At 38.4% G+C, this 26772-nt stretch overlaps 1 protein-coding gene and 2 pseudogenes across 4 annotated transcripts; all 3 read left to right on the forward strand.

The window, feature by feature from the left end:
• Positions 1–1913: 1913 nt before the first annotated feature.
• On the forward strand, positions 1914–11662 carry LOC147509084 (protein MANNAN SYNTHESIS-RELATED 1-like; annotated as a pseudogene). Its single transcript, XR_015218357.1, has 6 exons — positions 1914–2209; positions 4330–4477; positions 4581–4648; positions 6097–6182; positions 9956–10533; positions 11123–11662. The product of XR_015218357.1 is annotated as a protein MANNAN SYNTHESIS-RELATED 1-like (transcript).
• A 45-nt stretch (positions 11663–11707) lies between these two features.
• Positions 11708–14865, forward strand: LOC147509085 (choline monooxygenase, chloroplastic-like). 3 transcript variants are annotated; one of them, XM_086601378.1, is made up of 10 exons: positions 11708–11945; positions 12026–12071; positions 12142–12277; positions 12365–12439; positions 12538–12753; positions 12900–12995; positions 13202–13323; positions 13411–13504; positions 14407–14457; positions 14547–14865. In XM_086601378.1, exons 1-10 carry the CDS (start codon positions 11708–11710, stop codon positions 14682–14684), a joined length of 1212 nt encoding a protein of 403 aa, XP_086457504.1. In that variant the 3' UTR covers positions 14685–14865. The 3 variants fall into 3 exon arrangements, with proteins under 3 accessions (XP_086457504.1, XP_086457502.1, XP_086457503.1); XM_086601376.1 differs by having other exon boundaries at positions 12142–12439; XM_086601377.1 differs by having other exon boundaries at positions 13202–13504.
• Positions 14866–16461: 1596 nt separating this feature from the next.
• Positions 16462–17686, forward strand: LOC147509086 (LOB domain-containing protein 23 pseudogene; annotated as a pseudogene).
• Positions 17687–26772: the final 9086 nt, after the last annotated feature.

Raw genomic sequence — 26772 nt, forward strand, 5'->3', positions numbered from 1 at the left:
TCCGAGTTAAAAGTCAAACTTGGTCGGCTAGTCAAAGTCAACTCTGGTCAACAGTCAAAGTCAACCTGCCAAGGGTCAACAGCAATCAACCAGTCCCAAACTCCTCTAACCCAAAAGCCCAAAGACTAAGGCCCAAAGTCTAAACTTAAGCCCATAAGTGAAATCTGAAATTTAAAACACTCAACCCCAATACTGAGTTCGGCCCAAGCCCAATAAGGAACAATGAACAGGATCGTCTCCCCTTCTTCTTCCTCTCCTGCACACCTCCACCACCGATCAACCACCACAACCCCCAACCTAACTCCACTACAAACCCCACGGTTTCACTCATCACAAAAACCCCAACCTTTCTATATAATAAAATCCCAATTCCCTCGCCCTTCAAAAATCGTGGTATTGACGCCATTAATGGCGGTTCAAAGCTTCACAGCTCTCATATAACAATTCCACCACCACCAATCGGTAATCAACCAACACAATCAACATAATAACAGTTCACAATATTTTTAGGATGATGTTTGTGCGAGCCATACCATGAACACCTGTTCAAGCATTTTCCAAGCTTCAACAGCCCACCCAATTTCAATTCAATCGACAACAACAAATCAAAGATATAACTTCATCAGGCAAAACAGTTTACACTCGTAGCAAGCAATAAGTTTTGAGTCCATATAAGAACAATTAACTATATCATTCAATGGAAACTCGATTTCATTCCTGGTTAAACAAAAAGATAAATCTTCAACTTTCCATTAATATCAGATGACGAGGTTACAGTATATATGTTCCTCTGCGTTAACAATCTTATGTATTTCTTTGTTTTATACCACTTAGTTCAAACAATCACACGCGTATACAACCATATTTCTAACATTTACAGTCGACAGAAAAACGATGAATTCAGCAGTAAATCAGTGTTTTATAATTATTTTCAAAGTGTAACATTTTATATCATTGAAAGTATCTACTCACCGATACAGAACTTATTTGCTCCTCCTGTTGTCAGCAAGATCTCCAGCAAGAAACTTCTCTCATTCCTCTCTGTGAAACTCTCTTTTCTGTAAAACTCTCTGTGTTTTACCAACCCTATCTTTTTCTTCTCTGTTTTTAAAAACCCTCGAAATAGGGAAGAGAGTTTATCCTATAAACCCACGTCTCCTATTTCCACTAACACTTATCCTATTTTATTTTATCTATTATCCATTATTATTAGTATTAGTATTATACTAGGAAAAATAAAAGAAAAGACGGGGTGTTATAACATGCATTCCTCAAGTTTCAACCAGACACATTGTCTAGGGGCTAGACTAACATAGTTTACTTGGATTCCAAGCCTTACCATTAACACTCTAATCTGCCCAACTTCTTAACAATCGATAGTTGGCCCTGCAAATAGGTTGTCATATCATTCACTACTCTGCTCCTCACCACAGACAGTCGATAGTTCGCTTGAACTTTGAGTTGTAAAGCTGCAGAACGCTTCTTTTGAACCAAACTCAATGCTTCTTTTCAACCAAACCCATCCAAGCCCAAAGTTTAATATAGGCCTGGGCTTGAATATCTGTTAGTTAGTGGGCCATTTTTTCGTTAATGAGTTACTTAGTGGGTCAACAAGGCACGAACGTAAGTCATCTGGTACTAAAACTGCCATTTGAATTCATAATTTTCCTCACCAAATCGGTGTACACATGCTACATTGCTACATGATGTTCCAGTCCAAAGCCCATTTAAAGGCAGTCCCTAGATTTTGTTTAACTAAAAAAGGTGAAAAAAAGAGATAGAGCATCAGACCATGAGTTACTAAATTCTAGGTGTCGTTTCACTAAAACGCAAAGCAAACTAAACACAAGAACCACGTTGACGCTTGTCCACTGTTCCAAATCTTATGTGTTAGATTCCTCAAAGAAAAAAAGAGTGTCATAGTTTACTCCATGGCCATTAATTAATACCGAGAAACACGCAACAAAAAAAGCTAGCTAAGTTGAACTTAGCTGTCTCTCTTTGTCTCCTTTTGTACTTGCCCAAACACACTTCACTTCATTCTCCACTTGTCGGTTTTGGATATTTACTAGATCCAAGAGAGAGAGAGAGAGAGAGATCTGGGAATATGGCAATGGATGCAAAGCAAGTTCTGGGTGCGTTCTTAACACTGACTATGTTCACAATGCTAATCAATATGATCAAGAAAGATCATTTTGATTCAGTTGAGGTGAGTAGTCCATTTTTCTATATTATAGATGGGTTTGTTGGATTCATTGTTATCAATCAGATGTTGTTTTTTGCAAACTGATAATCAAATAGGGAATGCTAGAGAGTTGTTTCAAGTAATTGTTAGTAGCTAGTCAATTAAAAACGGCAGACTTAAGTTTGTATAATTTGCTTATTGAAAAAAAAGCCTAAGGTAATATAATTACATTTATATTTTTGAATTTTATTTTGACATATTATGAGTGATTATTTTTTATTCATAAGACATTAATTTTCTAGTAATTCATAAGAACGCGGAAGCTACGAGTTTGTGACTTTGCTTCCTTAGCCAGAAATGATAAATTGGAAGCTGCAATGCTCTTGAGAGTTCCGCTTAGTATTAGCACATAGCGGCGAGGAACAAAGGAAGGTTTAGAGCAATAAATAAATCTAATAATCTCCATGGAATGAGATTGCAACAAAACTAGTGGAAGCTAAAAAAAACACCCAAATGCAATCTTTCGATCGATGGGGTAGCTACAGCGGCTTACGTGAACAAACAGCTGCTGTTTAAGTACCTTTAATCTTTGAACCCATATTCTCACCCTGTTTTTCCGATTGGTTCTCTCATTCATTATAACACCTAGTCAGCATCTACGTCTGAATATTAGTATAAATGGAGAGTGTATTAATGAAATAGTTTATCAGTTATTTATGCAAGCAATTAGTATGCAGTTTGCTCTACTTACTTCTTAAACAAACCCAAGAGCTAATAACTCAAAACCAACCTTTCGTTATGATGATGGGACTATCGGTTGCCCCGCTTCCCTACTTTACATCTCCACCCAATTGCAACATAAACCTCCTCCACGACTTTGTAGTTTGTAGGACACATTCTCTTCAATCACCATTAGTACCCAGTTAGTCGAAACTAGGGTCTCAATGAGTGTTAAATTAACAGATGGATTGCAGTGTTGAAGCAAACCTTCGTATTGTTTCTGCCATGGTGACTTCTTTTTCCTTCTCTGATAAAAAATTCTGAGAACGAATCAGTCAATCAGAGAAGAAGAGAGGATGAGAGGTAACAGGAGATGCGTTTGAAACGATGTGAGAGAGATCAAATAAATTGAGACACTTTGATGGTTTTAAGACGTCTATGAGTCTATGACAGAGGTGATTATATCGATCAGAGGTTTTACTTTTCTTTGGTTGAAGTTTTGGGAGGAGTGGAGAGAGACACCCTTTGCGGACTTTATGTTTAGATGGGAGTCCTTGCTTGGCCAAGCGTGATTGTAGTTTCCTGTTGGGGGTGCTTGTTTCTAAAAGGCAGACTTGCCATTGTATTTTTCATGTTTTCTAGTTTCCTTTGTTGTATTTATGTGGGATATCTCATTCTACGTTGTTGATTGTTGATGTTATAGTTATATATAAGTATACACATTTTACCAATAAAAAAAAAAAAAGGACAATGTGAGAGCAACGGAAGGAGGAGAGTAGGGGAAGGGATGAAGTGTTCAGTGGGTTTGTGGGTGTGGAAAGATGGTAACACTGACACTTTTTTGTACCCCTAATGCTTGAAGTTAAACAGCTCTTTGGAATAGATGAGTTGTGGATCATCCTTGTATATTTATTTACAGAAAAAGATAGTTGCATTCCATCTTATTTCTAATTTTATTGGAGAAGGTTCAGTAACCATGACACCAATTTAGAGCAATTGTTTTAATATTTACTTTGAAGAACCTATCTATTCTCCGCTTCAAAATGGGGATCTTATTAGGTCCTTTGTTTTTGTAGATAGATTTCATTCCCCGCAGCAACTGCATGGTTCTTTTTGCATGGGATCAGTGTCATTGCTGATGTTTTCTCTTTGTTGATAGATTTTATAAGAATACTTAAATTGCTGTAAATAGTTTATTGCCTTGATTGATGGTTTGCACTTTGATTTGTCCATATGTATTTATTTGTTGACTTAAATTAGGCTTGAATCCAGGTTTTTTTTTTCTTTCTCAGATGTGTTTTGTAAGTTCCAATGAATATTTATGGTATAAATGCTTCAATGTGTTTATCTTTGCTTAGTGAAAATTAGTCCTTGATGAGTGTTTAATTGTATATTCTTCAATATTATTTCTTCCCACCTAAAAGGTGGTGAGAATTCCAGATTTTTCGGCTGTTCAATTCGATGCAATTAAAGTTACAGAGAAAAGTCTTGTCTCACTTCCTAGATTTAGTAAAGAGCCGTGGAAGGAAGATGGATTAAAACTTAAAAGTTGCTGGACCAGACCAGGACATAGTAAGTTCACTGTGGTGTTGAAGAATTCTTGTTAACCATTGTGGTTCTGTATATCTTTGCTGTTGTTTGTGTTACTGATCATCGCTTCTTTTTGGGTTTGCAGAAGCCAAATCGTCGAAGGGTTTCATTATATTCTCATTAACCAATGGCCCAGAATACCACATTTCACAGGTATGCTGTGCTAACTGTAATCATTGTAGACTTAGCTATCTGAAATTTTATAGTAACTAAGGGCAAGGAAAGCTACCTATTAAAATTGGGCATCCAACTCAAAACCAATTGGCAATGAGTGCAGCAGACCCAGGAAGTAAATACTACAATACAAGACATTAAACTCCCAGTGTGGGATTAAACATTCTCAACACTACCCATTTACAGAGGTATAGTTGACGGGCGTTACTAGCACCTTGGTGATGCATGCCATCAAGCAACCTCGTCTAGATCTTAAATTCAAGTATTCACTCTCGTTGAACTTTTTTCATCATTAGATCTATCACATTGTCTTTGATGTTTTACTTAGCTTTTATGATTGGGAGTGGAGGTAATTGTTTGAAAGTGTAACAAGTTTGTACGTTAGAACATAGGTATGAGTTGGTTTGAAGAATTATCGTATCTTTATCTCCCTAAAGTTTGATTACTGATCATGTTCTGAACTAGTACTGGATTTTCTTTTTTTGTCTAGGAGGTCTCAGATTGAGTTTTATGGCTGCATTAAGTGCTGAATGTGTTATGCATTCATGTCAAATATCTCTTTATTTGGACCATAAGATGGATCACTTACTGGATGGTTCTTGTTGGATTAATTGGGTTTCTGTTATAGTGTAAAATTTGTTGGTTTTGAGCTTGAGGGTAGGTGGTATCCTTAATGTAGTATCTTGCTAGGTTGGCTTCACAGCTTTTGTTTAAGTGATTTGTCTTTTAATTTATGAAATGTACCTTCCCTTCTGTTGATAAAAAAAGTTCTTGTTGGACTTCGTTTGCAGTTATATCTCTCGTCACTAGTTTAATTCTTGAGATGATGACATTTGTACTCTTCTGTGAGCAAAGCGAATTCTTAGTTTGTTGTTGTTGTTGTTGTTTTGTTATTTATTTATTTATTTTTGGAGGGGTTCATAAAACATTTGTCACTGTGTCTGTCTGCCCACCCACCCTCCCTCTTCCATTTTTCTCCACATCTTCTCTCTGAAAACCCCAGGTAACCTTCTTCTCTGCTCACTCCCCATTAACTTGCAGTGTCAGTAGTGGTAAATGTGTTGGGTGAAATGTGTCATTGCTTCATAACACTAGTATACTGCAAAGCAGTGGAGAGAGAGAGAGAGAGAGAGAGAGAGATTCTTGGACAACCACACCCCCCCAAGGCCCAAGAACGTTAAGCTATGCTCACTTGATAATAAGGCTCATTTGTTGTAGACTTCTTGCTTGGACGCTTTTAGTTTTACCGTTAAATCTGTTGTTACTAGTTTATACTGTTTACTGAGCTGTTCACATTTCTATTCTCTCTTGTTGGTCCTTGCTTGGACTGTTTTACAGGAAAGTATCTTGTTACCACTTAAGATATCATTTCTCTTCTCTCATGTTGGTCCCTAAGCTCATTTTGTTAAATTGTTTGATGATATTAGATTGCTAATACGGTCGTAATTGCAAGACATCTTGGGGCCACACTTGTTCTCCCTGACATCAGAGGAAGCAATCCTGGTGAGACGAGGTTAGTGTTATAAATTTTAGTCGTCTTCAACTATCTTGAATTATTTTTATAATCTTTCTTCTTTAAAGTGCCGTCCCCCACCCACAGTAAAATTCATACACCATCAATTGGCACATCTTTCCAGTTTTTGTCCTCAGACTACAATCAACTCTTCAATCGTGAAAGCGTGTTCAGTTAATTTAAAATACTTTTCCAACCAAAACGCCTCACTAGGCTTATTTTGCTTGAGCAGCAGCTGAGCTTCACTACTTTATCAAAAGCATAGTGGGCCCTCCCAAGACTGAAAATTCTGCCACTTTGTTGGCTTTACTGCATACATGGTGACCACTGACTGTAGAGTGGGTCCTCTCTCTCTCTCTCTCTCTCTCTCTCTCTCTCTCTCTCATCTCATATCCTCTCTCACAACAAATTAGCACCCATCTAATTCCTCCCATTCAAAGGAAATAAATCTATGAAAATCATGCAATTAAAATTTCAATGAACCCCGATGTCCATATTGATCTTTAAAATCAAACTATCAAAGAGAGATAGATCGATCACCTCTAAACTATTTTAAGTATTGAGCCAAGGGGTATTGCTGTTTAATCAATAAAATCAAAACCGATGAACAAAATTAAGGAAAAAAAATAACCTCCCCAATAAATTTATAAATTGCAATATATGCTAATCTCATGCTCGCTGGGAACTTCAAAAAGAAGTGGTACTGACAGAGATGCATATGAGAGAGAGAGTGATTAGAATTTTTTGTTTTTGAAGAGATGATGAATGAACGAGAGGGAAAGAGGAAGAACACATGAGTATAACGTGCAAGGATTACTAGTTTACTTAATTAGTTTAGGTATTTTCTTTAGACTGTATGAAATGATTTTTTAAATCTTTATTATAATTATGTTTGGCATTATTGTAGCAATTTTTTTGAGGGCCAACTCTCCCTCATTCCAATCCCCCCTTTTACCCTTCACCATCTTTTCCTCCTCTTTTTATTAAACCACGTCAAACAGTGGACTGGAGAATGTTTTGCCAAACCAGCATTTCCCTTGGCCATAGAAGCACAGTTTTGAGAAACACCAAAACTGTTAAGTTTGACCTTATTTTTGTGGGAATTGGGGAGATGTTCCCTTGCTTGATTCCCTCACATATAGGACGAGGGAAGTTCTTTTGAAAAGCAGATGCGTCATTGACCAAAGAAGAAAGTCCATGTGACCACATCATTTAACCTGGCATCTCTGTTTTCCAGTGCCACTGCAAATCACAGTGCACAACCAGTTACTGAACTGTTAGACTGAAGGATCTATGCCATGGCGTTATACTATGGCAAATGCAATGGTGGAGAAAGGGACTAAGGGGACGAAGGAGGATTTGGGTGAGGAGAGTCTAGAGAGTGTGGCAAAGCGAGTGTATCGATTGACCACATGGAACAGGCTTGAGGCTCGATAAAAAGTTAAAATAACACACCCCACCCCCAAATGGTTGAAAGACCCATTTTAAACAACTCTTTCCACGAAGGGGTGCCTGCTTTCGACCAAAAATTCTCCATAAGGTTTTGTTTATAAGATCTTTCCCTTGTGTATTTTTTGAGTAAATACAGAAAAAAAGAAAATTGTTTTCATGTATTTTTTATTATCCACTGAGATTTGAGCACCAATGTCAGCTTAGATATCTTTATGTGAGGATGCTGTAGGCATTGGTAGAAAAAAACATGAGAGCCTATAAAAATTTGATGTAGGTAAGTCTTGTTAAACCTCATCGTTAGATCCCATAAGTTTCTAAGCTCAAGAATTACGGTAGACGCTGTGTGTGGAAAGTAATTTTATTTTTTTCCAATGCGTATTGGGCTTCAGTGTTTCACCATGTTGATTAAGTTCCAGTTTGTCTCTACATGACATTCTTGGAATAATGTCTGATCTTGATGACACAGCAAGAGAGCAGAACAATGAACATAAATTCTGGTTTCTATAACTATACTCTATACCTGCTATCCTGAGTTGGAACTCGGAACCTTCTGAATTTGGAAATAGTCCCAATTGTACAACCTATACTCCCTGCAACTCTACATACTCGGTTATGTAAAATATTTTTGATGTCAAAGTCTGAGTCATGCATAATTCCCTTTGTGAATGACAAAAAGGAAGCAAAATATTTAATTAAAAGAAATGAAACAAGTTTAGAGTAATGTAAATTTCAGATATATACAAGATAAAATCTTGAGTCAACCAGAATTAGATTAATGTGCAAGTCTGCCCTTTACCATCTTTTCCACTTTTTATTAAAGCCGCCAAACAGTGGAATGCAGAATGTTTTGCCAAACCAACACTTCCCTTGGAAATAGAAGCAGGGTTTTGTGAAACGCCAAAACTGTTAAGTTTGACCTTATTTTTCTCGGAAGATTGGGGAGATGTTCCCCCTTGACTGATTCCCTCATGTATAGGACAAGGGAAGTTCTTTTAAAAAACACATACGTCATTTGACTTAAGAAAAAAATCCATGTGACCACATCATTTAACCTGGCATCTCTGTTTTTCCAGTGCCACTGCAAATCACATTGCACAACCAGTTACTGAACTGTTAGACTGAAGGACAATGCCACATGGCATTATATTGTGGCAAATGCAATGGTGGAGAAAGGGACTAAAGGGACGAAGGAGGATTCGGGGTGAGGCTAGTGGCATTATATTGTGGCAAATGCAATGGTGGAGAAAGGGACTAAGGGCACGCGGGAGGATTCGGGTGAGGCTAGGGAGTCTAGAGAGTCGCGGCAAGCGAGTGTATCTATTCGACCACATGGAACCGGCTTGAGGCTCGATAAAAGTTAAAAATACCCTCCCTCCAACATGCACATATGGTTGAAAGACCCATTTTAAACAACACTTTCCACGGAGAGGTGCCTGCTTTCGACAAAAAATTCTCTGTAAGGTTTTGTTTGTAAGATCTTTCCCTTGTGTCTTTTTTTTTGAAGTAAATAGAAACAAAGAAAACCTCTTTGTGTGTATTTTTATTATCCACTGATGTCAGCTTAGATATCTTTATGTGAGGATGCTGTAGGCATTGGTAGGAAAAACATGAGAGTGCCTATAAAACTTGGTGATGTAGGTAAGTCTTGTTAAACCTCATCATTAGATCCCATAAGTTTCTAAGCTTAAGAATTAAGGTAGACGCCTTCGTGTGGAGAGTAATTTTAGTTTTTTCCAAGAAGTATTGGGCTTCAGTGTTTCACCATGTTGATTAAGTTCCAATCTGTCTCTACATGACATTCTTGGAAGAACCCAAGTGACTGATCTTGATGACGTACCAAGAGAGTAGAACAATGAACATAAATTCAGGTTTCTATAACTATACTCTACACCTGTTATCCATGGTTGGAACTCGGAACCTTCATACGGAGTCCCTTCTGGAAGATATCCTAGTGAATTTGGAAATAGTCAATTGTATAACCTATACTCGTTGCAACTCTACATACTCGGTTATGTAGAATACTGAAATATTTTTGATGTCAAACTTCAAGTCATGCATAATTCATCTGTGAATGACGAAAAGGAAACAAACATACAATTCAAAGAAATGAAACTAGTTTAGAGTAATGTAAATTTCAGATATACTAGAAGTTTTCTCAAGAAATGTTAGAAACAAAAATCTGTGTTTTCATGGCTTATGTCTGAACTTATCAACTACGTCTGTTAGGTGACCTGATCTCCCCCCCTGAGCAGCGAAATTATGTTATTTATGCAACAAATAGGAATCATGTTTAAATACTAAAGTGACTGGAATTCTTTCAGGTACTTCCAAGAAATATATGATTTAGAAAAGTTTGTCAAAAGCCTTGATGGTGTTGTTGAACTAGTGAAGCATTGGCCTGAAGAACTATCCAATCAAGAAATTGCTGTAAGTGAGGGTCCCTAACAGGATTACTGAAAACCACATTGTAGAACATGTTGAACCCATATTCGAGAAAAGGGAAGCTTAAGACTTGCCACTTACTTCCCTTCCATAAATATGAGACAGACAGAAAAGAAAAGGGTGGACTCAATTGCATGCTTGGCAACGTATGGGTCTCTTGAGTTGCAACCAGAAGTTCACAAGTGGTTGACTCCATGATAGAGAGGTTAAGAACTTTGAGTCGAAAGTCAGATGGGCAATTTATTGCGGTTGATCTGAGGATGGATATATTGGAGAAGAAAGGGTGCCAAAGGGAAGGTGGTACTGGAACAAAAAGTTGCTATGGTCCTCTGGAAATTGGAGTCTTCTTAAGGAACATGTCGGCTTTGGTAGGGACACAACAATTTATTTGACTCAGTCTAGGTGGCATAGTAGTCTTGATGCTCTGAAGGGTATCTTTCCAAAAACTTTTACAAAGGTAAGATTTGTTTATTTATTTCTTTTAGTTATATGCATTATATGAGATATTGATCCAACATAAGCATGAGAAATTCTTACAGTTTTTATCCAATTTTGTGAGGGGAGCACAAGTTATAAATTACCCAAAATCCTGTTTAGATATATTACTGAGATTGAGGCCTTCCATTGGCAAGACTGAGATTTGATTGGTGTAACCAACTACATCATGTCTAAACATGGTTCACATAGTCACAGCATGGACACGTACACTATCACAATGACCCCCCACATAGAACTCTTAAAGCTATTACCAACTTATTTACATAACTGCTGCGGCTCCATCTCCTCTGGCTTGATTTATGGTCAAGCGACCGTCCCACAAAATGCAATTAGTTAGATGTTAGACTGTGAAGGTTTTGTGTTGATGTAGGAACTAAGGGTGAGCTGTAGTTCATGTGGATATGTTGATTGCCCTCACCTGCAACCCTAATGGTTTCATCAAATTCAAGTATCAGAAATTCAGCAGTCAGTTTCTAAGTAATTGATGATTCAAAGCTTTGAGTATTCAACTTCTAAAATACCTGTTTGTTTTTCATAAAATGCTGCAGGAAGGCATAATGCCAGCAGATAAAAAGGGGAAGTTCCTCAAGTCAGGAAGTTCAGATTTTGAAAAGGCTCTCGACTTTCACATCTGCTCCCACAGTGATGTCTTTGTACCTGCCATCTCTGGCCTGTTTTATGCGAATGTAGCAGGGAAGAGAATTGCTTCTGGAAAGACTCAAATATTTGTTCCTGCCGCAGTAACCAGTTCTTCTTCCATCACTGACTTCATCTCCTCTTACATCTCCAAGAAAAACCACTTGGCACATTCGTGTTTCTGCTAACAATCTATATACACCACAACCTGAAGCAAATCTTCCTTCTTGGCCTGGTTATTGAGATACAGAAATGGACCTTAAAGTAGGTTTCGTGAGCATGTAAATGTTGAAACTGGCTACTTGTTCACTTCCTTCCCTCTAGGATCAAGTGTCATATAAAATTGCTGTCTTCATGTATTATCTTTCTGTCTTCATCGTAGTAATCAGTTCACATGTACGTATACTCGATATTTCAAAGCGAAAAGAAATGAGAAATATTGTGAATAGAAAGGCGGGCAAAAGTGGTAAACTATTTTTAGCTTCGAAAAACCCGCCATGGCGTTGCTCAAACTAGTCTCTCTTCCTTGTTTCCAAACTCGTAATTATTATTCTTCTCCACGTAATTTCTCAAAACAAATCACCTCCAACTCCAAAACTCAACAACTAGTTCGAGATTTCAACCCGAAAATACCCCTCGAACAAGCTCAAACTCCTCCAACTTCATGGTACACTGATCCCACTTTCCATCATCTCGAACTCCAACAACTCTTTTATCGCGGTTGGCAAGCCGTCGGTACGTACGTACATACGTTTCCTATTAATACTTACCTTCAAAAATCATTTCTTATTATATTTATATATATTTGTTTACAGGGTTTAAGGAACAAATACAAAACCCACATCACTACTTCACTGGCAGGTACACGTGTGTGCTTTTGTTTTTTGTTTTTGTTTTATGAATTATTACTAATTATATAAAAGTGAATCAGATTGGGAAATGTAGAGTTTGTGGTATGTCGAGATGTGAATGGTGAAGTTCACGCTTTCCACAATGTGTGTCGTCATCATGCCTCTCTTCTTGCTTCCGGGAGTGGGAAAAAGTCATGCTTCGTATGCCCTTATCATGTGAGTTTTAATACCCACTCTTTTTCATCTACTAATATGTTTGTATTTTATACAATATGTCTAATAACTGCAAATTACGTATCCAAGGGATGGACTTATGGATTGGATGGAGTACTCCTCAAGGCTACAAGAATATCAGGAATACAAAACTTTAACGTCAATGTATGTGTTATTTCTTCTTAGCCATGGTTATTGACTTATTGTACTACGAGTTTCTAAGTTGTGCTTATTTTGTTGCTGTTGTGTCTTTCGAAGATTAGGAATTCGGCCTTATACCATTCCAAGTGGCCATCTGGGGTCCTTTCGTACTTATAAACTTAGACAAAGATGTCCAGCTTCTTCAAGAGGAGATTCATAGCAAGACAGTGGCAAATGAGTGGCTTGGTAGCTGTTCAGAGATGCTGAGTACAAATGGGATTGACTCGTCACTGGCTTTTGTTTGCAGGCGTGAGTATACCATCAATTGCAACTGGAAGGTTTGATTCCTGTTTATTTCATTTTAAAATGTTCATCCCTGTTTCCCCTGTTTAAGAATGAGCACTGAATGGTCTGTTTTTGGTACAATGCTTGCATGTGTAGTACAAACAAGTTACACCAACATCCGTTATCCCTTTTAATGCAGGTCTTCTGTGACAACTATTTAGATGGAGGTTATCACGTACCTTATGCACATACAGGTCTTGCATCTGGCCTTAAGCTCGAGTCCTATTCCACAACAGTATGCTCGTTACCTGTTTAATATTCTGGCCTTTTAGTTATAATCTTAGACTGTGTGATAGATGTGCTTCAGAATGGAATTGGCTGTGAGATTTACTCTCTCTTCCTTTCTTTCTTTTTTCCCCCTTTTTCATTTTTTTTCTTCTTCAATGTTTCTCCTCATTTAATTTGCAATATATTCGTTTGTTGGTGTTGTTGATGTCATAGATATTTGAGAAGGTTAGTCTCCAAATGTGTGAGAGTGGAGTGACAGAAAATAAAGATGAGTGTGATCGACTTGGATCAAAAGCCATTTATGCGTTCGTCTACCCAAACTTTATGATAAATAGGTACTCTTTTTCTGTTTCATTCTTGACTTTCCTGTCTTCACCTACTTCACACAGTTTTTCCCTAATGCTGAAGTTTTGTTTTTGTAGGTACGGTCCTTGGATGGATACTAATCTAGTACTTCCACTTGGGCCTAATAAGTGCCAAGTGATATTTGACTACTTTCTCGAATCTTCTCTCAAGGTATGTCGCATTTATATAGAATGGGCTGTAGATTCCATTATACTGCTACAATTTGCAAATTGCAACAGGCATTGCCGTGCCATATGGGTTGGCCTAGCCCATGTGACTTAAAGATCAATAATGCTTCAGATGAACTTGAAGTTCGTTCTTGTCCAGTGAGTTAGGTTGTTGTCATTTGTCACCATGCTCATCACATGGTTTGGAGTTCGAGGCAGTGGAGTTTCTTTGTCACTCAAGCATTAGCATTGATTTAACGTGTACTACCCATGTTGACCACACTTATTTTAGAAAGAGTAAATCTAGCATCTAAAGATCACTTATATCATACAATGGCATGGAACTAAGACGTGATGTTTGCAGAGATTGATCTAGACATCATGAAGAACATCATACCTGGTTTTGAAATGTCTGAACCTGCCAAATGTACCCCGCAGTTTTTAATATTTCTCAAATTTTTTAGTTCATCAGTTTTACATAAAATTTTCAGGCTTTTGTCAGGGTCAGAAAATTCCAAATGAAGTGATCTTTTGGTATGAAGATCATTAAGATCATCTTTGCCAATCACAAAAATCCGCATTGTTGACGCTTTTTTGCCCAATAAAGTTGGATACTATTGTTTTCCATGCATAAGTGAAAAATCTCCGATTCTGTGTTTTGTTTTCACCTAAAGTTACAATGACACGGATAGGTGTGTCCGAATCTGGCACAGATACGAAGTGTCTGACATGGCCAAATATCAAAAAAGCGAGGTATATCAGATACAATGTGTCCGACACGAATTATTTTTAAGTCCATTTAACATAGGTGTTAACTTAAAAGTCAAAACCATAGTCGAAGTGTTGAACCTGTCTCATTTTTTAATTCCATCAACTGATTGAGCTACTCTTCATCTAATGCCTCAGGATGACAAATCTTTTATTGAAAGTAGTTTAGCAGAAAGTGAAAGAGTCCAGGTTTGAACTGTCAAATGCTTTTATTAAAAAAATAATGTGTGTCCCCCTTCCCTTTTCCTGAAAAATCTATCTATCTATTGTGACTGTAGATGGAAGACATTACATTGTGTGAAGGTGTTCAAAAGGGCCTGGAATCACCAGCATACTGCACTGGCAGGTATGCTCCCACCGTTGAGAAAGCAATGCATCATTTTCATTGCCTGTTGTTTGAGAACCTCACCAAATGAATAATAATTGTGTACCTGTTTGATGTTTCAACGGGGTCAATAATATCTGTGAATCAAATGTATTCTATTTCATGTATCACAGCAGCAATTAATGTATCTGTGAGGTGTATCAGTCTATTTTCCCCTGACGATTAGTATTGTGATAGGATTTGGATGTCCAATAGAATTATGCTGCTTGAAAGCTTTAGTTGTTGAAAATCAATAGTTATAGATGGGATCTATGCTGCTTAACAACTTAGAGTTGAACTGAAAATCTCGTCAAAAGTTTTACAATTTTCTTAAACAATGATGCTGACACAGCACATCACATGCCAGATTGTAGCTCATGTAACAGCCTATAGCCAGCGATGCATGTCAGAGTTGGATATTCAGTTGGTTTTTCTTAGTTTTATTGTAATGAGCCTTGCTGTCTGTGTAGACCTTGTGACTAGGTCCTCAGAATACTTCTAGCTAGGACCTGCGTAGAGACCATCTGTTAGTTCTTCAATTTTTCATGTGGCCCTATCTCTTGGCATAATCGGACGTAAGAAAATATGGAGAAGCCCTAGATAGCTTATAGGTAGCTAAATATATAGAAATGAGTATTGAGAACCCTTCAATAGGCATTGAAAATTTTGTTGGTTTGGTTCCTTTAACTCCAGAATTAAAAGTTCCCCAGGTGAGTCCAGTTGAGTGTGCTTACTTTTCGGTTTCTGTGCTACATGGCCTTGTAGGACCTAAATATACTGTAAGATGGTTCCTGAGCGGATTATGGGGATGAAATTGTTAAACAGTAAATTCAACGTTCCCAAAAACATCCATTAAAACCTGGAGCCCTCACAAGTCACAAGTATTTGTTCTTGTGACATAGGATTAGAGATAAAGAAAGCGTCATTTCGAAAATGTCTGAATTGAATAGAAGCATACCTTTGTAGGAAGTAGGAACTAGCAAGGGGAAGTTATAGGCGAATACTTTGGCTTATAGCTCAACTAGAATTCAGTGCTTGCCGCCACACTCCTCTGACTTTCATCAGTGACATGAAGGACGACGTGATATGAATGAAGGCCAGATTCCTCATCATATGTTTCACAACGTACTGGAAAATTTGACAATTTGTTGTGAATAAATGAAATGAGAACGCGTATTGGCCATCTCCATCTCAGTACAAAGGTCCATCTTACAAAGCAGGGCATGTCATATGATCATCTCTCTTTTCATAAGTGATATGGTAGTCTATGTCCACAACAATGGGGAGAGCAAATTCAACATAGCATTCCTCGTAAAAAAAACAAAATTGCCATGGCCCGTGTACAGTTGACAATTTATTCCAATTTCCTATATCCAAAGTCCAATCCACTCTGTATTTTCGGTGATGAATTGATAATTACTTAATTAGAGCATACAATAATTTTCCAAAAGATGGGAGGGAAACTCAATTGAATTTTTTTTTTTTTTTCGGGGATTATTACTGTAAGTAGTATGTTATTTAAACAACTAGAAAAACAGATGTTCATCTTGCATGGTGTGCATGCTCATTCAACTCAAGCTAACGGCTCATTTTCTACATATATATGGTAATGGCTCATAGTTCAGACTTTCTATTGCTAATGATTAAGGAAAATTTTCTAACATTTCCATTAACTTTACATTCCTTCTTAACTATGTTTAAATTTCTAGCCGTTATCATCTTTCCAATATTGGACAACTGAGAATATGTAAATCCATTATATTGCATATTAAAAAATCTCTAAGCAAATCACGAGTATACAAGTTCACAAGATTTTGCAGAATCAAACAATGTCAAATTCTACACGTTGTGCAGCTTGCAAATCTCTTAGAAGAAAATGTGCTCAAGATTGCGTTTTTGGCTCCATATTTTCCTTCAAACAATCCACAAAAGATTTGCATGCGTTCACAAAATCTTTGGCGCCAGCAATGTTTGTAGAATGTTAAAGGTAATTATTTTATTTGGTTTTCTAAAGTTCTTTATAAAAGCATAAAACCTCTCACGGATAATGGAGAGAATAAATATTTGAGAGAATTACTCATTCACATCAATGTACTGTATGTGATTTCAATATTAATGATATCAATAAGCCAAGGTTATCTTCTTACCATAGCTTAGATCGGATGGGGAATTAACTAATTTTGTTAATACATGCCGACAGGAAGTAGTTTATGAGAACAGTAGAGAGGAAGCAACTGCTTAATAAACCTTATCTAGTAGCACTAGTGACTTGCTGAACTATGTCTACGAGATCTATCTACTCGTTTTTTGGCTCGTTTAAGTCCGGCTAGTGAGTCGACCCTAGATATAGTTTAAGATTCTTTTTGTAATACAAGCCAGGCCTGAGCAAACCTGAAAGCTTGGCAGGAATACCATTATACACCGCTAGTGGCAATGGTAAATAATTAAATAAACCAAGTTACTCCGGCTAGGGTCTCACTGCTCGACCTCGCTCATATTGTAATTATAAATCTATTAAATATGTTAAACAGCCGAGCTTAAACATTGTGAAGATGAATACCACCTCTAGTGGTATAGAGAGTGAGTAGATTCTAAGTTCTAATTGTCACTTAGTGACACACTGGCACTAGGAAGAAATATATACGATCTCCTCTACTGAGAATTCTTATTGAAGCTTGTGTTTTAGTATGTTTTGTGTGTGTGTGACATCGGCAGCATTTAATTTTTGGTGGGGCTATCACTTGTACCTTATGGAATACTGAGTACTTGCATGTCAAACAACATGATGCTTCAAATTAATCTTCTGCTTTGTTGGACTGCAGCAACTTCCAATCCCTGTTCGGGCTGCAGCAGCAGATTGTTTGTCGAGGCGAGGCAACATCGAGTCCAAGATCCAGTTATGGCTGTGTAAAGATTATAGACCAGTTACAACAGCAGATAACTATGCTGCAACATGAACTAGCAAAAACACAAGGTGAAATTGCATTTTACCGAGCTAAACAAACTCAACAATCGCGAATGACTCCAACAAGCTCAAGAAGAGCAAATGAGTAGGGATAGCGTTCAGCAAGGTGAACCATCATGGCTATATTCAAGCCACCTAGAACCTTTATACTTCGATCTACAAACCATTCTAGACTTCAATCAAGAAAATGATCAGGTGTGAATATCGTGAATCTACCATGCTGTATTTGGACTTTAGTGCTAATTAAGCCAATACATATAGTATATTGTTTGTTATGTTGTTGAAACAATAAAACCAGTAAGTTCTTTGGGTAGTTCGGGATAGAGGTCCTTTCTTTCTCGTCCAACCCATTGTCATTACTCCCGGCCTTCTACTTTCTTCTCCTTCAGCGTTCGCGGCAGTCACAATCACTTCTCTTCACCAATTCGCCCGCATAATTACCACCATTTTTCTTCTTCACCTTCTACTATACCATTGTCTTGTCAACAAATAAATTTTACCTTCAACTCATATGATCATCAATGAACATCAACACAAACAAACCAAACCGATAAATTGCCAAAACATCAACATCAACGATATGGACTTAGTAACGGCCATATCGCTTTGATTTGAATTTGATAAAAATGGCGGTTTGTTTGACTTTGTCCTTAACGGCGGCCAAACCGCTTGGACTTAGTCCCAAACGGCATGCCACACCGCTTGGCCTTAGTACCAAACGGCGTATGCCGCTGGGGACTAAGTCCAAACGGTTTTGGCCATGCCGTGGGACTAAGTCCAAACACACTCATTTTGCAAGTTCAAAGTCCAAACGACATGGCCGTAATGGTTGTTTAGTCTTCAAATGGCCACACCGCTTGGAATTAAGGCCAAACGGGGCTTACGCTGCTTGGACTTTGAACTTCCAAAAAATGGTGTCCGCTTGGACTTTGTCCAAACGATGGAATACCGCTTTGACTTAGTCCCAAACGGCATGGGACACACCGCTTGGTACTAAGGCCAAACGGTGGCCATGCCGCTTGGGGACTAAGTCCAAACGGTTCGCCATGCCGCTTGGGGACTAAGTCCAAACAGACAAAACCATTTTTTCAAGTTCAAAGTCCAAACGGCATGGCCGCATCGCTTGATTTTTGTCCCAAACGGTATGGCCACACCGCTTGGGCCTTAGTGTCAAACGGTGCGGCCATGCCAGTTTGGGACAAAGTCCAACGGTTCGCCATGCCGTTGGGGACAAAGTCCAAACAGACACGCCATTTTTGCAAGTTCAAAGTCCAACGCATGGCTGCATCGCTTGGCTTTAGTCTCAAAACGCATGGCCACACCGCTTTGGTACCAAGGACAAACGGTCTGGCCATGCCGCTTCGACTTTGAACTTGCAAAAAAATGGTGCGTCCGTTTGACTTTGTCCAAAAACGCATGGTTGATGACTTTGTCCCAAAACGGGCATGGCCACACCGCTTGGAACTAAGGCCAAACGGTGGCCATGCCGCCAGGGGACAAAGTCCAAACAGACACCATTTTTTTTGCAAGTTCAAAGTCCAAACTAAGATGGCCGACCGCTTATTTTGTTCAAACGGCATGGCCACACCGCTTGGTACTAAGGACAAACGGTCCGCCATGCCGCTTGGGGACAAAGTCCAAACACACGCCATTTTGACGAAAGTTCAAGTCCAAACAGACACGCCATGCCGCTTTCTAATGCAAGTTCAAGTCCAAACAGACACTATTACACGCCATGACGCAAGTTCAATTGCTAGATTACTACATTGCTGTAAAGCATTTCAACCGATCAAGCAATGCATGGCTCATGCTCGCTAAGATACTTAAATTAGACAACCAATTTGTATACAAAAGTTACCCCAAGCAAGTAAAATAAATTTGAAAGTATATTCAACGCTCGATCAGAATTCTACCTAAACAAAGAGATAGATTTCACAAAGGTAAGATCAGCAATACATATACCGAAGCCACCATTAACGGGATCGTGACCAAGATATATCCAAATATTGTTTGAATTATCATTTAGACATGTTTGGTCTAACTTTAGCATATATTTTCCGAGGCTATTTATTTTTTAGCAAGAGGGGATCAAAATATGTCGCTATTTTAAACCTTTATCGATAGAAGTGAAACAAAAGAACCGACGATGCAGAAAATGAAACCACATTCGCGAAATGACAAATGAGAGGACAACCAATAACCATTCAAGAACATAAAACCATATGGAGGTATCGGTTACAAAATGTCTTAACCCTTTCTTTTGGTAATTTACACTAAAGATAATCTTTGACAAAACCTAAAATAAATGAATCTTCGACAAAGACCTCTATCAATCAACCTTTTTCCTACAACTTAAGCCTTTCATCATGCTATTATTATTATCGCCGAGAGCACCCCCAGTGCAAAGATTGCATCAATTTCTTATCACCGGCCCTCCGAAGCTACAAACAAAGATAACATAAAATTCAAATTTCAAATGCAAAATCATGATTTCTAAGATTTTCATATATATGCCATTGTCCAAAATATCAAACTCATAGTTTGGGAAATTATCGCTCATGAGAAGTGGCGCTTCACATTGAGTAGACTAACTACACTCTAGACCAGAAATACATTAAGTAATTGTCGATCATGAGAAACACCATCGCTACATGACCTAATCAAGACTTAACACTATCATATTTAAGGACTTAATGACAATTTGCCAAACTAGCTATGTTTTCTAAGACCCTAGCAAGTCCTCAAACTTTGTCGCTATATGTCTACTAAGAAAAGATCCAACTAATGTGCGAAGGTGCTAAGTTCCTCCTTTTAAGCATAAAACACTATTGTTGATGCCATTGAACGTACCGGGTGTCTATTTCAAACTCAAAAGTGGTGGTGCTAGAGATAACTAAATCATATGAAGTTAATAATCTCTATCTTTTCTCCAATTTTCCTCTTCATATGTGTATCAGGTATGAGTTTTATCTATGTATATGTTTCTTGGGGCCACAAGTCGCAATCCTATGCTCAACATTTTCAAGAAGCAAAAAATGAAGCAATTGATGAGATACTAGGAAGTGACTATATGGACACCTACATATAGGGACAATGAGACTCTCCCATTCCACCTCATTGCCCGCTGGACACACCAAAACAAGATATATGGCCACAAGCTGCAATCCTATGCTCAACACACCAAAACAAGATATACGGCCACTAAACCCTAAACCCTAAACTAACCAAACTCAACATACCTAAATCCTATGTTCTTCATTTTATATCGTCCGGCCAATGAACTTTGCACCGGGTCAAATTGTATGCCTCCATGAACTCGTTTTCGTATCCTCGAATCGCAAATCCCACCCAATTGCAGTGCCTTGATTGAGCAAGTTTAGAAATTTCATCGACGACGGGTGTCGCCAAAATTAAAACACAAAACTACATTAGTATATACATTTACATTTATAATATACCAAAACAAAACAAAACAAAACAAAAATTAACGCTGTAAGATATTAACTCACCGCATTATGATATGGAAGACTGTAGGGAGTAGTGACTAAGATGATCGTGGTTTATCATTCTCATATGACTATTGTTTTCGCATTAACTCATGTATCTACTAACACACTCCCATGGATAAGACGGAATGGGTCCGCTGTTGTTCAAGTCAATCAAGTGATTCCCGCCAATTACTCCAAAGTAGAAGACGCTAATATTAAATTTCACATCATACCCAAGGTCCGAAGTAGTTCGTCGGAGGTCTTTGGTTTTGAGGGATCTGAGGGGTACAAACCGTGATATGACCTAACCGACGACAACCCTCGCAGAACATTGTAATCGCCGACATTATCAAGAAAGCATATAAATCCCTCAAAAATGCTATTTCATCCACCGGGCCGTCGTCCTGGACTTCAACATGGGATACCATTCAACCCTCACAAATAGCATATGATCGAGGAAATTAATCATTAATCACATACTAATAATATTAATTAATAAATAAAACTATTTACATACAAAAATGCTTACATCGGTACAAGTCATATTATCAATGGTGGCTCGGGCATACTTCAATGGTGTTGTTGCTAGCATAAAAGATCGAGTAATCGAAAGTACCTATTAGCACGGGACATGCTCAAATGATAGTCCTCATTTGGGTATGGCCTCGAACAATCGGGAAGTACTCATAAACCATGCCTACATTAATATAGACACCGAAGTTAATATTGTAATAGATAGATAAAATTGACATTGAAAAGAAAACAAAAAACTAATACCGTAGGAGAGTGAAATAGCCCTAAACACCCTTCACCTTTGGCACTTGTGGCAGTCCCAAGACCCCATATAAGTAAGTTAGGCTGCACCCCACGCCGTAGTCTCTCGATCTGCAAATTTCAAAGCAGCCTCAGATAACAAACGGAATCAGTAGCCCCAGACGTGTCGGTGAAGGCGTACATCCAAAGAAAAATAATGATAAGCTCTCACAAAGAACCGCACCTCTTTTTGGGTTGACGCTTCTTCACAACAACTCCATTTTCATCACGAAATCTTCATCCCTTACCTTCCCAAAGAAACCGCTTCATCAAGAAATCCATCCTAACTTTGGAAGTGAACTTATTGATTTCATCTCCGATCTATTTTATCCATGGGTATGCCAAGATTTTTGTGGAGAAGTCTTTTGTTTCCAAGGTCAAATCGCTGTCCCTACCACCGCTTTTGCCTCTCGATCGAACTCCTAAGAGTTGGGAAACATCGCCCAACGGATTGTCATATCTCGCCCACGCAAGATATGAAACGCGGTTGGTCTCGATGCCACCTTCCACAAACGCAGAGACCAACACAGATCCCGATGCTCAGTATACACCTAAGACGAGTAGCACATAAGCCGGTCCTTTGAAGCTCCACGTGAAAAGTAGAAACAACACTCAACACTCTCTCGACATCCCATAGACCAACTTGTTGAGGTGCCCATGGCACTTCAACACCCTCTCGCCCCTAAAACAACAAAAACTTAGTATTAATGTATGCACAAGTTTTCAGAATACAAAATTTAAATACTAATAGACACTATATGATAATATTACCGCCCTCCCAAACATCGCGAGCCACGCGGTAATCGTGATAGTCATACAATAGATGTGACACACAAGGGCCACCTCCATAAACACCTCTCTTGAACTCCAAGTCATTGTTAGACTTTTTCACAATATTCACCTGAGGAGGGTGTACATGGACTTCCTCGCCATCCTCCTCCTCCCCGATCCGCCCCTCCGCCCCTCTTCCTCCTCGCCGGGCCTCTTCTCGTGATCATCAACACCCTCTTCTTCACTATCAAGATGACTTAGAACTACACTCTTCCCACGATCCATATTTACGCCATGGTCATCTACATCTACATCTACATCTACATCTACATCTAAATCTACATCTACATCTACATCTACATCACTCATCTCGCCCCTTCTTTTGATTTTTGATTTCCTAACTCTACACCACTTTACAACATTACGGGATCATCCGCTTCCGATCCCTCTACTTAACCGATGCCAAGTGGTTGTTCTCCTTCCTCTTTTTTCTCAGTTCCTCATCGCGACCAACTACTACTCCCCCCACCTAACAACTTCTTAGCACCCGCGGAAAACACTTTTTTTGTGCATTCTTCACATTCAGATTCTTTGTTCGAGGCATTGCTACAAAATAAATAGGAGTTAAAAATAAGACATTCAACTAATTCAAATTGTTGCAATACCAACGGAAAAACAAAGAACAAAATAAGGGTGTGCATGCCAATCTATATCTAAGGTGTGCATGTATCTAGGCAAACTATACTCCCTCTATTAAATCCCTCCACACACTAACAAAACCCAATCTAATTCAAGCATGCTAAATCGACTAGGAAAACTTTATAGAGAACGACTCATGTAAAACTTTAAAGCCGCCATGGAGATAATGAACATCTAAAAAAGAAGCACATTTGTAAAACGAAAATAGTCGATGCGCATAAGAGAAAGACAATATAAGACATGTGTGATTCGAAAATTAGCAAGTCGTAACCCTTTTAGTTTGTAATGGCGTGTGAGTTGAAATTTTACAACATCTAAACTTAAAAGAATTTCTTAGGCCATGCTTTATTAAGGGTGGGACTTTTCAAAGCCTTTAAAGCTTTGTGGAATATGGCCGCTAGCAATCAAGGTATGTCATCAAGCATCAATAAACCAACTTTGAAAAGCCTCGCGCGAAGTTCGATTATTTATTTGAAAGCCCGCCTAATCACTTGAGATGTCGGGGTGCCCTTAGAATAGAATTCTAAACCAGCGGCGCTTTTGATCAATAGGAAGAGGATCACTCCGCCATGGTGAACGTAACTCCTTGGCAACTTCCATCCGCCAGAGTAAAACGCCCGGGCTTAAGCCCGACCTTTTAGGAAGGCCTATATGAATGAGGCTAAATGCAGGAGCTTTCTCTCTCTTTCTTTATGGTTTAGAGAGGCTTGCGATACTATATCTTTTTATACTTATTTTGCACATTTCTATTGTGAGTAGTGATTCATTTCCTGCAATATAGTTCGCCCTTCCCTTGTTAGAGTTGGAGAGCGAGCTTCCGGCCTAAGTCCAGAAGCTCTCCGTAACCGTTATGCTCTTCCACCCCTAAGGGTCGCTTATTTCATCGACCTAAGAAGTTAGTGCTTTAGAGAGAGTTATGAGAAAACTTCTCATCTCAAGACCTATAAGTATAAGCATAGTTCTCCATTCTCCATTAGTTAGTAGCTTCGCTTTATCTTCGCCTCAAGAGCTTTTCCTCGCCAGCCCTTTCCCTTGCTTACCATCACTGCTCAACTAGGGAAGCGCCCCCGCATGGGTTACATACAGATCCAAGTCGATTATATAAGATATAAGATCCCCCGATTAGTTCCGGGTCACGCTTACCTACGAAAAGAGTGATTGTGGGGTTAGTCCTTTAGCTAATCGAAAGTCAGACCGCCCTTCTCCGGCTTTTAAGATTTTGAAGTCATCGTGGATGGCACGAGTTGAGGAGTAGAATAGGGTAGACGTTGAAGGCTCTCTTTCAGAAAATCCCTTTTGTGAAATAATAGGTTCTCCCCTCTTTACTTTTATCGTGCAAGCTACTTTCTCTCGCTTCACTCCTCTTTATACACTAAAGCAAGAGAAATGAGTCTATAAAGAACGAGCTTGATGACCTAAAACCATGAGCTTCTTTCCCTAACCGTAAAGAAGATCGAGGTATACAAATTCGTGATCAACGGGAAGAACGACACAAGATAACCTAACAGTTTAACGCTTAATGAGTCCCCGCCTTTGCTTGAATAGGACTCATAATAACAACAAAAGCTTACTCCAACTACGCTTGCAAGAATGACAAAGCCAAAGCCTGTTCGCTCACTTGACTCGGTCTGACGGCTAAACCTTGCTTTAAGACAACTCACAGAAGCACAACTAAAAAAGAATGTGCCTGAAGGCACTCTTTCGGATATTGCACTTTTGAACACATATATCCTTATATGTATATATAACGGTAAAAGTGCCTCTAAGGATAAAGTCTATCGGAATCCCTAAACCGATAGAGCTTAGACAAATTATGCTTGTTTAGATGCGGTAGCTACGGAGCAAAGCGTAGAATTTGAGGTCATTAGGTAACTAGCCCACGCCAACAACGAACCGTAGACCGAACTTCGACTTCTCCTTTTTTTCAATAAATAAATAAGAAAAACAACAACGAGGTTGGAGAGACCTATCGAAGAGCACTTTTCACTTATTTAGTTAGAGAAGTACGAATAAGCCTCCAACCGAAAGTAAATAACGGCAGACAGTGGAAGGCAAGGAGAGAGATGTAATCTTTCCCTTTGCTTTCCTCGGGGGAGTGAAGTGAGAGGAGATAACCAACCCATTTTTGATTCCAGCCAGAAGACTAGTAAAAAGGAAGGATCCAGAATGTCATATATCTCGTGAGCTAGATCGGGGCCCCGATAAACAAGTAAGAATTGCCTCAACCAAAATTGATGGAATTGGACCTAAAAAGCCATTTCAGTTCGATTATCGATTAGGTATCGCTGGGAACATCAAGATAAAAGAGTTAACTAAGTATCGATCGATCAAAATGGAACAAAATGATAGGTCAAGATCATGTTGTTCATTGGGAATTGAAGAGGGGAGAACGGCGGCACATCGAATCCATTCATTTCTATTTTCGCTATCGGAATTCGCCATCAAGATGGATCGCCTTTACGCGGGTCAACTAACTCATACTAATGCACCTCAGGTTTCACTATCGAGCTATCAAAAGAAAAAGTAGATCATACTCTTAGACGTTACGCCCTCCCTCTAGATAGAGGAGGGACCTCGCTTCACTCCCCCTTAGAACCGCAAGCCAGATAGAGAAGTGAAGTTTGTGCTTGTATTTATTTCCTATTACACCATTCTAAATGGTGTCACAAAGAGCTTGTCTAACTTCACTTCTGATTATCAACCGATTTATCCTTCCCGAAGTTTGGTGAATGCAAAACTCGATATCATTTGATGTGGATCTTACTTGAACGATCTATATATATCCGCTATACTTTGCTAAAAAATATAAATTTTGTTATACTTTCGAAATCTTGTGAAACTTGTGTTAGATGGATGACCACTAGCTAGGTTCACTTTATTTTGGTTTTCATGCATTCTTAACTTCATTTTAAGAATGGGTGATATCAACAGGAAAGTACAAAATGGGTGTCTAGAATTCAAAAGAATTGAATCAAACATAACATTATATATATAAAAAAAGATAGAAAGATAGAACAGCTTTACCCCAAACAGAGCTATATATTTATTTTGAATCAAGCAAAAAAGATCGGTCGATATGGCCTCAAATAAAAATCTAGTGATATCAACAGAGAGACAATAAGTTCATAACTTCATTGTTTGATTTAATGATTTATTTATTTTGAACTTGGATAAACATAACATTGATGTCTATGTCTCCATTTCTATAAACCAAAAAAAAATTAAAAATATAAATAACTTAAAATCTACAAAAAAATCCCAATGTACATAAACAGGTAAATAATTTAAACATTCTTTTCCTTGACAGTATGTGAACTAAATATCGGGTCTAATTCACCAGTTCAAATTTAGACAGAATTTTCCGTTTATGTTGTTAGGAACTAAAAAGGTTATTTTTGTTGACA

Source organism: Coptis chinensis, chromosome 3 (genome assembly GCF_015680905.1).
Source record: "Coptis chinensis isolate HL-2020 chromosome 3, ASM1568090v1, whole genome shotgun sequence".
Classification (NCBI taxonomy): Eukaryota; Viridiplantae; Streptophyta; class Magnoliopsida; order Ranunculales; family Ranunculaceae; genus Coptis; species Coptis chinensis.

Coding starts and splice junctions, on each gene's coding strand:
- LOC147509085 (XM_086601376.1), top strand. CDS start 11,708: ATGGCGTTGCTCAAACTAGTCTCTCTTCCTTGTTTCCAAACTCGTAAT. Junction 11,946..12,025: donor TCGCGGTTGGCAAGCCGTCG/GTACGTACGTAC, acceptor ATTTGTTTACAG/GGTTTAAGGAACAAATACAA. Junction 13,505..14,406: donor TTCTCGAATCTTCTCTCAAG/GTATGTCGCATT, acceptor CTAATGCCTCAG/GATGACAAATCTTTTATTGA.